Source organism: Sebastes umbrosus, chromosome 10, assembly GCF_015220745.1.
Source record: "Sebastes umbrosus isolate fSebUmb1 chromosome 10, fSebUmb1.pri, whole genome shotgun sequence".
Taxonomy (NCBI): Eukaryota; Metazoa; Chordata; class Actinopteri; order Perciformes; family Sebastidae; genus Sebastes; species Sebastes umbrosus.
In genome coordinates this window covers 2,452,954-2,466,190 of record NC_051278.1, presented here as the reverse complement: position 1 = coordinate 2,466,190, position 13,237 = coordinate 2,452,954, and the positions used below count along the sequence as shown (strand labels likewise).

The following is a 13,237-nucleotide window of genomic DNA, read 5'->3' as shown; positions in this document are numbered from 1 at the left end:
GTTCACTCTGCTGGCCACAGATCGAAGCATCTGCAGGTCAAACTGCGTCTGATTGGTCTTCTGAGCGTGCATGTGCAGTGCGTTGACCAGTCGTTTTGCAGCGCCGCGCTGACTCATGCCTGCTCCAAGCTGAGAGCGCTCAAAGTCCAGATTGCCCAGACCATCTGAATATGTATCAGCCAGACTGAAAAACAACAGACGGAGAGACAAAGAGAGAAATGTCATCCCAAAACGGCACATTCAACAGCAGGATATAATCTTGATTTTATATACCAGATGTCACAACAGTCATCAGTTCTGTAATGGTAGGAGTATATTGCTATGTGCTCATATTTAAAAAAACACATCTATATATTATGCTGCAAATAAAAATCAAGACTTTTTAAACATCTTTTGTAGGACTAAATGGAACTAACAGACAGATTTAGCTGCCAAAGGCAAGCTGTTACCTCTGCACTCTGCAGAAAATAAACAGAATATTAATCTATAATGAAAATAATTGTTAGCTGCAGCCCTAATGCACACAAAGACTCCTGTAGTGTCACCTGTGTTTCATGATCTCCACCACATCTTCAGCATCACTGTTGGTAGCGGTCTCTCTGAGCTCCAGTCTGGCTCTTGCCTGCACAACAACACACAGTAAACCACATAAATACTGGGACACTAGAGGGAAATGGTTCCTTTTGTGAGCCTGAAACCTGATGTCTTAATGCATCACATGTTGCTGATGGGTGAACACACTGAATACTATGGAGGACGGAACCTGCCAAAATAAAAATAAATAAATGGATAAATAAATAAATGACTCAATAGATAAATAAATGTCATTAAATGTAGCAAAAATAATGTTAAAAATAAATGTAGCCATTCATTATTTGATAAAATGATTTGTTTTAATTAGCTTCTTTATTTATTCATCTTTGTATTAATTCCCTTATTTATTTACTCTTCTGTTTAATTTTCCCTTTTATTTATGTATTCATTTTTATTAATTTTTAAATTAATTAATTAATTTTTGCATTGATTTTCTATTTATTTTTACATTTCTTTATGCATTTCTGCCTCATTATGGAAATAAGGGGGCTGTCACTCAACGTGTGTCATCATGGTGTCTAATTTATTAATGAAAAATTGACGAAAATAAATATATAAATAAATAAAAGGGAAAATTAAACAGAAAAGTAAATAAATAAGGGAATTAATACAAAGTTAAATAAATAACGAATAATGACATATTTAATTATTTATTGAGTCATTTATTTTTTATTTTGGCATGTTCCGTCCTCCATAGAATACATACATAACGAACCATACATAAACATAAAGAAAGTTACCTCAGTTAGTCTGATTAAAGACTCGAGTTGTCGTGTGGTGATGGGCGTGGAATCAGCAGAGTGAGCCTGAGATCGCAGCTTCAGGTAGAAGTCCTGAAGTGTCTTCGCTGCTTCAGGAGAGAGCGAGGGATGGACGTACTGACGAGCGTAGCTGATATACTTCCTTAGCAAAGATACCGGGATGGGGTCTATGGGTTCACCTGCAGGGACCTTGACACACATACACACATGTTCCATGAATACAAATGCTTCTTGACAGATATCACTGTACTCCTAGAGTCTTTCTTTTACCTGCAAACGTTCAGACAGCGGCATGTCTGCGTGTTCTAGTAGGATGGAGGTCTCTAATTCACTGTTAGCCCTGGTAACTACAGCACTGCTGGTTCTGCCTTTTCCTGCCCTGTTTGCCATGACGTATTCTGACAGGTGGCGATCATGTGACTCGTCTGGGATGTCCAGGAGCAGGAAGACGACATCGAATCGAGAGAGGAGCGCTGAGCCCATTCTAAAGACAAGAATGCACAACTGTAAATACAACTAAACCACTTGTATATTTACACAGATATACAGTCATATCCTCCAGCAGTCGCTGAAAGCCAGAATCAATTTACTGACTGACTGTTGAAGCTAACTTACTTCAGATTTTCAGAGACAGTCTTGCCTCTGTTGTAATGTCCTCCGATGGGGTTCGCAGCAGCCACGACTGATGTCCTGGCAGGCAGAGATGAAACTATTCCAGCCTTCGCCAGACTGACAGACTGCTGCTCCATGGCTTCTAGCAGAGCCTGCTGCTGGTGGCCCAACTTATCAAACTCATCAATGCAGCACAGACCTAAAGAGAACAGACAGAGGAAGAGAATAAAAACAGAATGAGGATGCAGAGAGGACTTCAAACAAATAGTTATGACTGGTGCGAGGACCTCAAGGCCACCAAAATAAATCAATATACATTATTAACACACAAGACTAGGGATGCACCGATCAGACTTTTCAGTCCCGATATTGATACCTGGGGGTATCGGCCGATAGAGAACTGATCCGATACAAGTGTTTAATTAATAAACCTCACTGTGAGGAAGCAACAAAGATCATTTTTTAATGTTGTATGTGTAAGGCAATATTACGCTTGACTTAGACATTGCTTTCCTAACTTTTTAAAACAAAATGTAACAAGTAAATGCATAGATTTCACAGAATTATTATTATTTATTGTTAAAATAATAAATCGTGCACCAGCAACTTGGTAAAAGATCTTCAAAATGTGTTGAATACTTTGGCATGATGCCTCTGGAGGTGCTTGATTAAGTTGGTTGTGTTATATTTTGCAGTGCTGCTGCCAACCCCTCAAAACATTGACTTTGCAGATACAGAAAGTAGCCGTAGGTCTTGTTGGCATAGTAACAAACAGCTGACATGCATGTTGTTAAGTTCCCTCATCTATGCAGTCTGCTGGCCGTCTATTCAATCTCTTTCTTACCTTGGTCAGCCAGCACCAAGGCTCCGGCCTCTAGAGCAAAATCCCCTGTTCCTGCCTCTCGGGATAAACTCACTGTTAGTCCTAAGAGAAACAAAAAAAATAAATAAATTCCCAACTTGATTATGTTGCAACAGATCTGAAATCTGTCCAGAGAGTAATCACCACCTGCATAATTTCGGGAGAGAAGAACTTTAAGACAGTTTACCTGTGGTGCTTGTGCTGTTGCCACATACATAGATTCCTCTGGGAGCCACATTACACACCGCCTACACACAGAGCACACATGAATATTCCGTTAACATTTACACACTGAGAATGATTCACATGTCACAGCTTCAGACGCATTACAACCTCACCTAAAGAGTAACAACATGACATACTAATCTCTGCCATACTGCTCTATTCAAAGTGTTTCCTGTGTTACCTGCAACATCTGACTCTTTCCCAGTCCAGGGTCTCCCACCATCAGGAGGTGTGGGTCTCCTCTGACTGGGACGCTGTTCTTGTCCGTGTGTTTCTGTCTGCCACCAAACAACACCAAGGATAGAGCAGCTTTCACCAGCTTAGGACACACAAGAACACAAGAGAGGGTTGGCCTGAACTGGACAAATCAAGATGACAGAAAATGCCCTGTTGACCAGATGTGAATGACATCACTGTATTCAACTAAATCATAAGTATCCCCCTTTGTGACCTCTGATGAAAATGCTGTTGGTGTGCTTGATCTTGTTAGAAGTGCAGTGCATAGCAGGACTCACCAGGTGGCCGTAGATGACAGGACACAAAGACCTGAAAGAGGAGAGATAAGAGTGTTATATATCCTGATATGAGTTAACAGCACAGTGTTAAAACGTTAAAGAAATTAGTGGCGTTTAGACAAATTTGCGTTAATGCGTTAACTTTGACAGCCCTAATTAAAACTACAAGTTGATATTTAAGAAAAACAGTAAACATGTCATATTGTAAATACACATCTTACTGTACTATAAGCCTCAGCAGGTCAGGTTGTGACTGGATCTCCTGGATGGCATACAGCTCCTTCAGACTGAACTCCTCCCCTCCAGAACGATCTTCAAGTGACCCTCTTGACCCCTGACCTGACTTGGACCGCTGACCTACACATTAAGAAGAAATAACACCTTATTGCTCTGTTAAATAAAAAAACATATAACTGCATCGTATAATTCAAGTCCAAACTCACACACAGAGCTTCAGTACCTTTACTGTTGCTGACTGAAGTGGCTTCAAGGTAGAGGAGGAACATACACTGATCCTTATTACCCCGGGAACTAGTACTTTTTGTACCATCGTTGGTAACTCTAACTATCCCCGTCACAGTGACTGCGTCTCCAGGGACGCTGCTGTCACAGAGGTCGGCGGTCAGGTGACACTCGACGCTGCGCGGGATTCGGCCAGTCTCCCTCTGCTCTCCGCCCATCAACTCCTGCACCCTGAAGTAGTACACAGACACAAAAAAAATCAAATAATGTGTGTAAATGGTGACCCAGGATTGGAGATGCACGCATGCATATGTTAATGGCAAAGCTGGGATTTTCTAACAATATTCCACTTTTTAGTAGAGATAACCCGCAACGACAACATTTTGTGACACTGGTGATAAAGTCAAAAGTTCATTGCTCTTTGAAAGGGTGTACTTGCATAATTATGCTATTACATTATCATTATATCGGTGGCATAAAATGGTCTTAAAATGGCAATAACATCGTTTATCGCAATTATTTCTGGGACAATATATCATCCAACAAAAGGAGTTAATGTGACAGGCCTATTTAATCAGCCACGTCTCAACAGTTTTTCACTGCTGATCGTTCAGTTATATACATACCTTAGGTACATGATTTACTTACTTGATGATCTGCCAGTCTACAGTGTGAGTAAGAGGGGAACTGCGGCTGGGGGCGAAGGAACGACTGCGGCAGTCAGGCTTGCTACACTGGGTGATAAAAGACACGTATACACACATTAGAAGTGCAAAATTAATCTGTAAATCTGAGTAATGATGTCAAAGATGGTTATGTGTGTATGCTGGAGGGAAAATGTATGTATGTATTCATTATTACTTATGTTGTGGAAACATTACAGCACAGGAAAGATGTTGCAGGATAAAAAGGGAGCTGTAAATGTGTGCGTGTACCTTGGTAGGTGTAGCGTATTTCCCGTACTGTAGTGGCAGAGACTGTGTGTGTGAGCAGCCTAGACACCTGAAGGCCATCCTGGTACACAGAGGTCTGATGTTGCTCACTCTGACCACTGTTCCCCTCACACACACCAGCCGTCCAAACACACTGGCACGCAACGTCCGCAACGCAGTCAGCGGCTCGTAGTTATACAGCCTGTGGATGATTTACGCAAATTCATGGTCGGCAGTTGTACGGTTGTCAATCAAACGACTGATTGTGATTCTCTGTGTGCGTTACCTCGCGCTGATGTGAGGGATGTTGATGATTGGTGTATCGACAGGAAGCTCTTCCTCTTGCAGTTCAGCAACCTGTTTCTCCAAATCTACAGTTAACACCTGGAAAACACACACAGTTTTTTGATTTAAAAAGAATTGTTAATAATGATAAGTAATATTAAAAATATGCCAAGAATTAATTCAGCATGCCTTTTCACATTTAATATTAGAGTTGCAACTAACAACAAAAATAACTCAAACCAATTATCAAAGTAGTTGTCGATTAATTTATAGTTGACAACTATTGATTAATTGTTGCCGCTCTATTTAATATTCTTTTATTAAAAGGCTTTAGAGTACTTAATAAATTATGCAACTATGTAACTTGCAGATGACAACATGTGTGTAGTAGCGACTGTGTGTGTTTGTGTGTGTGTGTGTGTGTGTGTGTACCTGGTGAATGGCCACTCCCAAACAGTTGAGCATCACCTCTGGCTGTTCCTTCAGCTCTGTGGTCAGATCAGGAAGTGCTTCACGCACGGTTTTGTCTCCAGTCAAGTCTGCATAATCCACCAGAACACTGCCCTGACGCTCAATCTCATCCTGTGCACAAACACACAAGATCTGACCTTTTAACTGACATAGCAAACATTTATAAACCAAGGTAAAAAGAGGGAAATTTTCGATTGACAAAAAGTTTTTCCCCGCAGACAGAAAATGCACACGTCATAGATAGACAGGGTTATCATTTCTCTATATAATCTAGCGGTCAACTTATTAAACAGAAAGATGCACAGATAGACAGACAGAAAGACAGACAGACTGACCTTGTCATACAGTTGAATCTTGGAAGTGAAATATTTTTCAAACACTTTGATCTTCTCCACACTAGGGGAACTCTCTATGAAGCCTGCACATAAAAATACATATTAAGACATACAGTACACACAGACACAGAAAAAGCAACATGATCATGCATTATATGTGTCTACAGCATGCATTATCATCATGTGAAACAGAGCTACAAAAACACACAGGTACCTTCTGTGAAGTAGAGTGCCCATCCTTTGTACGGACACAATACGTCTAGAGTAGACTGACAAAGGACTGAAGAGGAAGACAGGCAGTTAGAATAGTAAATTATGATGCATATTGTTGCAGCTTTTCATGTACAATCTGAATTTCATTATATAAAATGTTGTAAGAACATTAGATGCTGATATGTAATTTGTCTTCAGCTCATTTTATGTTTGTCTCCCACATTCTCTTATTATGCAGCGAACAAGAGCACCTGTCAGCAAACAGAACCGTAAATCCTTTGAAACAATAACTATGTATTTATTTTTGCAGATTTATTTATACCAAATCTTTTATTCCCTAAAAGTTGATTACTGGATGTAAAATGGAAAAAGAAAATCAAACTCACCTCTCTGGCTGCTGAGAGTATGGTTTCCTGATCCTCCTCCGCCAACACCACCTCCACCTCCACCTCTCCACCCTCCTCCACCCCTTCCTCCTCCCCCTGCAGATCCTCCTCTCCATGGTCTACTCCTCCATCCTCCACCTCCTCTCCATCCACCACTACCGCCACTGCTGCTTCCGCTTCCTCCTCCTCTCCATCCACCACTACCGCTGCTGTTGCCTCCTCTTCCTCCTCCTCTTCCTCTCCATCCACCACTACCGCTGCTGCCTCCTCCTCCTCCTCCTCCTCCTCTCCATCCACCACTACCGCTGCTGCCTCCTCCTCCTCCTCCTCTCCATCCACCACTACCGCCTTCTCCTCCTCCTCTTCCTCCTCCACTCCCACCCCTCCATGAGCCTCTCCTGGATTCCTCTCCACTCATTACTGTCCTAAAACAAAGCAAGAGGGAAGAACAGAACAAGAAATATGAGTTATTGAGTTGTTTCAGTCAAACATTTGACAAGAATGCAGGTGTAGTGAATGCATACAAAATAGAAATGACAAAAACATCTTCTCTGTGCACTCCTTTGTAACTTTAAATTAGATAAAAAACGGTTTAAATGAGTGCAGCACGCATTTATAACAAGTACAGTACCAAAATAATCATCCCCATATGCTTTTAATCTATACACAGGACATTTAGATGCATTAAATGCTTTTTAAAACTGTGTCTCATTGTGTTTGATGTTGCTCTGAGAACTTACTGCTATAATAAACTGCTGTGTAACTTTATTCCAATAACGCTGCTCCAGACTCCATTTAAATAACTGGACATTTAGTGTTAACACAGCTGTTTGCAGACTGAATTAAAGCCTCAAATAAAAACTTCCAATATATACTGTATATGAAGAACCACATGACAATTCGGCATACAAATAAGCAGTCTCTGACTTTGTATTAAGCACATTTACAACGTTTATAACTCAACTGTTAGAGTTGAACGTTAGCTGCTAGCTAGCTAAGTTAGTAGTAGTTATTTTTGTTCTACTAGCTAAATATTCTGTTAAAACACTTTGACAGTGACAGTAGATGATACAAACCTTTCGTTTTATCCTGTGTAATAGAGTGAATTGGTTTAATAACGTCTATAATATGTTATATTAACTCAAAACGACTAAATGTTGATGTTTACAAGTTCCCTCCACTGACTTCAAGCTTTTTCTTCTTCTGTTTTAATGTGCAGCAGAGTCGCTGCTCAGCCTCTCTACCGCTCCCCTCCCTCCTTCAGGACACCAGCGGTACTACACATAGCAATACCACATCTCAATTCAAAATAAATACAATAAACTGATTGTGTTTTGTTTTGGTTTTTATGGAAAATAGTTTTGTTGGTTAATTAAATTAAAGAAAATAAATTAAGAGTATTTAAAGCATATTTGTTGTGTTCTACATAATGACAATGACCTTCACTGAAATAATAAATGTGTACACTGCCCTCTGTGGCCATCAGCTGGGCATTTTGTATCATTACAGTTCTTTTTTTCCCCATGTCAATACTTAATTTGGAAAGTTCAATACAGTAGTAACATAAAGAAGGCTACATGTTCAGATTTTTAATTACAAAAAAATCTGTAAATATATTTCACAGTACAAAAATAATATAAAAATAAAATATAAAACAAATACAATTTAAAGAAAAGACAAGAAGTTGAATTAATAATAATAATAATAATAATAATAATAATAATAATAATAATAATAATAATAATAATAATACAAACAATCTGGATCTGTGAAAAAAATTGGAATAAATTTGAAATGTTTAAATAATCTAATATTTTTTGTAATTTTGTAATTTTTTAGTTTTAAGACCAACACAGATGACATACATACCATTCCCATTCTCAGTTAAAACAACAATGGTGATGGAGCATTTTCAGTTGTTGGAATAGTAACAACTAACACTAGATCTTCCCCTCCATTAATATCTTTAAAACCCATCTAAACACCTCTAAACCTCCAAAGATCTCTTTTCTTTACATCATGAAGACACGCCTGACCACACTCTGGTTTTTATATGTTTGTATTTTATTTTGTTGTTTGTGCAATGCTTTTTGTGTTATAAAGATATTCTATGCTTTTATTAATTTAATTATTTTCATCTTGTCAACACAATATGGAAAATACAAAGAAAACACTATAGGGGATGTTGTGCTTATTTTTTCCTTTACGTGTACAAAATAATCACTAAAAAAGAATCTGTATAACATTAAATTGTTACACTAAATATCGTGTATTTGTCATGTTATTATTGCTTATGGTCAAACATTGCCATGACTACACACTGCCCTCCCACGGTGACCACGAGTAACTACACCTCTGTGTAGGTTGAAAGTTTTATTTTGAAATGATTTACAGGAAGTGTGAGGGTGCTATAACGTCAGCATGACGTAATAGTGACTAATTTAACAGTTTCCTACTTTCACCACTAGATGGCAGCAAACACTATTGATTATAAATACACAGATCAACATAGAGGAAGACTCAGGAACTGATTATACTTTAAAATATATACACTTTTCAGGTTAAACAACTGGTAAATAACAATATAGACATTTTTCCCATATCCCATATTATATAATTATTGTTATTATTATTATTATTATTATTATTATTATTATTATTATTATACCCACCAGTGGTCTCAGGGAGGAACTGCATACTATAATTTGTCAAGCAAGCACCTTTGCAGACTTTAGAGGTATCAATAAGACATTTATATGTTCATAACAGTATCTGTAATTCTTATGTATACTTTGTTATAAATCCATATAAAGCCCTGCATCATGTGATGTGCTAAGAAAGTGTACGTTTCTCAGTCACTGCCATGATGAAATATACCACACACCTCCAGTATGGAGGAAGGAACCTGCCAAAATAAAAAATAAAAAATCAATCAACAAATCAGTAAATAAATATTTAATTAAATGCAGCAAAAATGATGGTTACAGCTGTCAGTTGTGCCAACAACACAACATTAAACTTAAAAATAAAAAAAAACATTATTAAAAATGTTAAAATTAAAAAAATAAAAATAGAAAATAGAAAAATAAATAAAAATAATAAAAAAAAATAATAAAATAAAAAATAAATATGAAAAAAATAAAATAAAATAAAATAAATGAAATAAAAAAAAAATTTCAAATGGAATTTAATACCTCGTTTTGCTGCTGTGTGGACCAAAAGAGAGGAACTGCAGTTATTTCATGATGGTTACAGCTATCAGTTGTGCCAACAACACAATATTAAACTTAAAAATGTTAAAATAAAACATTATTAAAAATGTGCAATAAAAAAAAAAAAAATGAAAAAAAAAAAAAGAAAAGTAAAATTGAAAATAGAAAATAAAAAAAAAAAAAAAAAAATGAAAAAAAAAATAAAAATGATATAAAAAATAATTTCAACTGGAATTTAATAACGCGTTTTGCCACTGTGTGGCATAAAAGAGAGGAACTGCAGTTATTTCATGATGGTTACAGCTGTCAGTTGTGCCAACAACACAATATTAAACTTAAAAATTAAGAATAAAACATTATTAAAAATGTTAAAATAAAAAAAAAAATTAAAGTGAAAAAAAAATAAACTTATATAAACTTCGCCAAACTTATTTATTTCTGGATTCTTTTCTTTACACATTTCTTTATGCATTTCTACTCAACGTGTGTCATCAAGGGGTCCGATGTATTTATTAAAATTTTTTTTTAAATAAATACCTGAATAATTAAAAGGGAAAATTAAACAGAAAAGTAAACAAATGAGGGAATTAATACAAAGATAAATAAATAAATAAGAAAATTAAAATAGAAATATTAATTTATGTCACATTTCATCAATTAATTAATGGCTACAAATATTTTGGATGTTATTTTTGCTACATTTAATGACATTGATATTTATTTATTGAGTCATTTATTTATTTATTTTTTATTTTGGCAGGTTCCGTCCTCCATACTAAAGCAGTTCCTGTCATTTCAATGCCATTTTAACTTGACAATAGTATACACACTGACTGGATACACATTAATTAAGGAGTGATTATAACAGCAGGTGAGTTCTGAATTCACACACTCAACAAAAGTGAGATTAAGATTAGTGACTAAAAGTGTTTGTATAGTTGTTGGCAGTGCAACGGTTGGACAACGCAGTCAGATTAACTTTATTGTTATTGCACAAAGTAGATGCCGGTTAAAACTAAATGCAGTTCAGCATCCAGAGAACAGAAAACAGCCCGAAACTGAGATTATTCCACAGAAAGATCAAATGAATGAGAGCACACACACACACACTCACACACACACGCACACACACACACACACACGCACACACACACACACACACACACACACACTCTCTGACCCTCTCAGGGGAGTGGTTTGGAGGGGACAGAAAGACAGAACGAACAAGGAGAAAAATCAATAGCTGAACTACTGTGGCCCGGAGTAGTTAGTGGTAATAGCAGAGGGCTGAGAGGGATGGATGCACACACACACACACACACACACACACACACATGCACAGTGTGTTATAAGGTCAAAAACAGCTCTTGTTTGGGAAACAGACAAAGAAATAAAAACAGAGTGAGAGACATGTCTCATAATGTATCATTATGTTCATTAACTGAAATAAGGTTTCTTCTACTATGTGTGTGTGTGTGTGTGTCTGTCTGTCCCATCTCATCCCACTCTGAAGGACTCGATCTTTGTGATGATAACTGTTGGGTTGTGGAGAACTGAAGGCCCGTAGAGGAGCGGAGACAACGAGAAGCTGTGCCACTCAGAGAGCCGTTTAATCTCCACTTGATCAGTCAACAGCACGACGTCTCACACAATCGATGTGAATTCAAGGCGAACAAAGAGAGATCGCTTTTTAATACGGCTTGTTTTTTGTTTTTTCAGCCAGAGTTTGTGACCCCAAAGTTAAGTAGGTGGTGAGTCACTGCTGCTGGGTCGTGACATGACAACAGTATCGATATGTTTTAAATGAGTCTGGGTGACGGGGCGGTGAGATACTTCATGACTTATGTGTAGGGAGGAAGAGACAAGTTGGTACAAAGTCAAACTGAGTTATTCTCACAGCAGCAACCGTGTGTTTGGGATGCTCTGCTTCTTATTCTTCTGCTCAGTTATAGCAGAAAACTATGGAAGACGGAACCTGACAAAATAAAAAAGAAATGAATAAATAAATAAATTACTCAATAAATAAATAAATATTTTATTAAATGTAGCAAAAATAATATTAAAAATAAATGCAGCCATTAATTAAATGATAAAATGTGATTTGAATTGATATTTCGGTTTTTATTTATTTATTTATCTTTGTATTAATTCCCTTATTTATTCACTCTTCTGTTTAATTTTATTTATTTATGTATTTATGTTTACTAATTTTTACTAAATAAATTAGAAGCCATGATGACACACGTTGAGTGAATGTACAAAGAAAAGAATACAGAAATAATTTAGTTTGGGGAATTAAATAAGGGGGGAATGCAAAGGGGAAATTGTGCAGAAATAAATGAATGAATGAATGAATGAATGAATAAATAAATAATGCAAAAATGAATAAATAAATAAAAAATAAATGCAAAAATAAATAAAAACTTTTTAAAAATAATAAAAATAAATACAGAAGAGTAAATATATAAGGGAAATAATACAAAGATAAATAAATTAAGAAACAAATTAAAACAGAAATATCAATTTATGTTACATTTGATCAATTCATTAATGGCTACATTTATTTTTGATGTTATATTTGCTACATTTATCGAGTCATTAATTTAATTATTAATTTATTTAAAAAAAAAAAAAAAAGTGGAATTTTGTCATCTAAATACACATTCAATTTACTATTTAGCCTCTTCTGATCATGTAGATTTAGGTGTAGGACATTATTTCTGTTACACAACTAAAGAAGTCCATCTTTGTTTGATCCTAACTGGAATTATGGTTGAAAAAAAATCATTAAAAAGCATTAAAGTGTGAAGTACAATATATCCAAGCAATGTGTGCAGATGGCTCCCCACATGTGTTGCATTGCACAGTGATCAATTGTGTCTCCAGGAGACCAGCTCAGGTCTGCAGGAGCAGGCAGGCGGCCGTCACCTGTTTGCCGCAAAGACAAATTGAGCTGTCAAACCTTTTTTCTTCATTGTTTTTTTCAACATCTTTCTCTGCGGCAAACAGCGTGTGTGGAAACGAGTGCTTGAGAGTGCTCAGAAAACACCAGGAAAAAGCCTCTATTAATGAAACCGTTGGAAGGGTGAAATAATCAAAGCAAAGGGAGTTCATTCCTGAGCTGGGAGGTCTGAGATGATGATGATGATTGAAGTGATGCCTGGATGGACATTTCCTCAGTAATCCATGGTCCATATTAATATTTATAGCTAACAGGCTATTTACCAACACATTAAAGTGACTACAGAGTGTTGTTTTAGTGTCTTTTAACAAATTATTTTAAGGAATCCATCGGTACCAATCATGTCATACTAGCTTGTTGCGAAGGAGGTTAAATAACGCTCAAAACTTGCGCTAAATTTTGGCGAGGAA

The 13,237-nt window shown here is 36.6% G+C and overlaps 1 protein-coding gene across 1 annotated transcript in view; it reads right to left on the bottom strand.

The window, feature by feature from the left end:
- The window catches only part of mcm8 (minichromosome maintenance 8 homologous recombination repair factor), a gene marked incomplete at its 5' end in the record, with an annotated part of 8,191 nt that extends 1,303 nt beyond the window's left edge, over positions 1-6,888 (bottom strand). Inside the window, 18 exons of the mRNA XM_037782485.1 lie at positions 1-184; positions 546-622; positions 1,335-1,544; positions 1,626-1,839; positions 1,971-2,166; positions 2,812-2,892; positions 3,017-3,077; positions 3,236-3,373; positions 3,570-3,600; positions 3,791-3,926; positions 4,030-4,262; positions 4,680-4,765; positions 4,967-5,165; positions 5,250-5,347; positions 5,681-5,830; positions 6,055-6,137; positions 6,269-6,334; positions 6,654-6,888. The exon at positions 1-184 is cut by the window's left edge and continues 6 nt beyond it. Coding sequence (XP_037638413.1) covers positions 1-184; positions 546-622; positions 1,335-1,544; positions 1,626-1,839; positions 1,971-2,166; positions 2,812-2,892; positions 3,017-3,077; positions 3,236-3,373; positions 3,570-3,600; positions 3,791-3,926; positions 4,030-4,262; positions 4,680-4,765; positions 4,967-5,165; positions 5,250-5,347; positions 5,681-5,830; positions 6,055-6,137; positions 6,269-6,334; positions 6,654-6,888 — 2,478 coding nt within the window. The remainder of the gene's footprint in view (positions 185-545; positions 623-1,334; positions 1,545-1,625; positions 1,840-1,970; positions 2,167-2,811; positions 2,893-3,016; positions 3,078-3,235; positions 3,374-3,569; positions 3,601-3,790; positions 3,927-4,029; positions 4,263-4,679; positions 4,766-4,966; positions 5,166-5,249; positions 5,348-5,680; positions 5,831-6,054; positions 6,138-6,268; positions 6,335-6,653) is intronic.
- Positions 6,889-13,237: the final 6,349 nt, after the last annotated feature.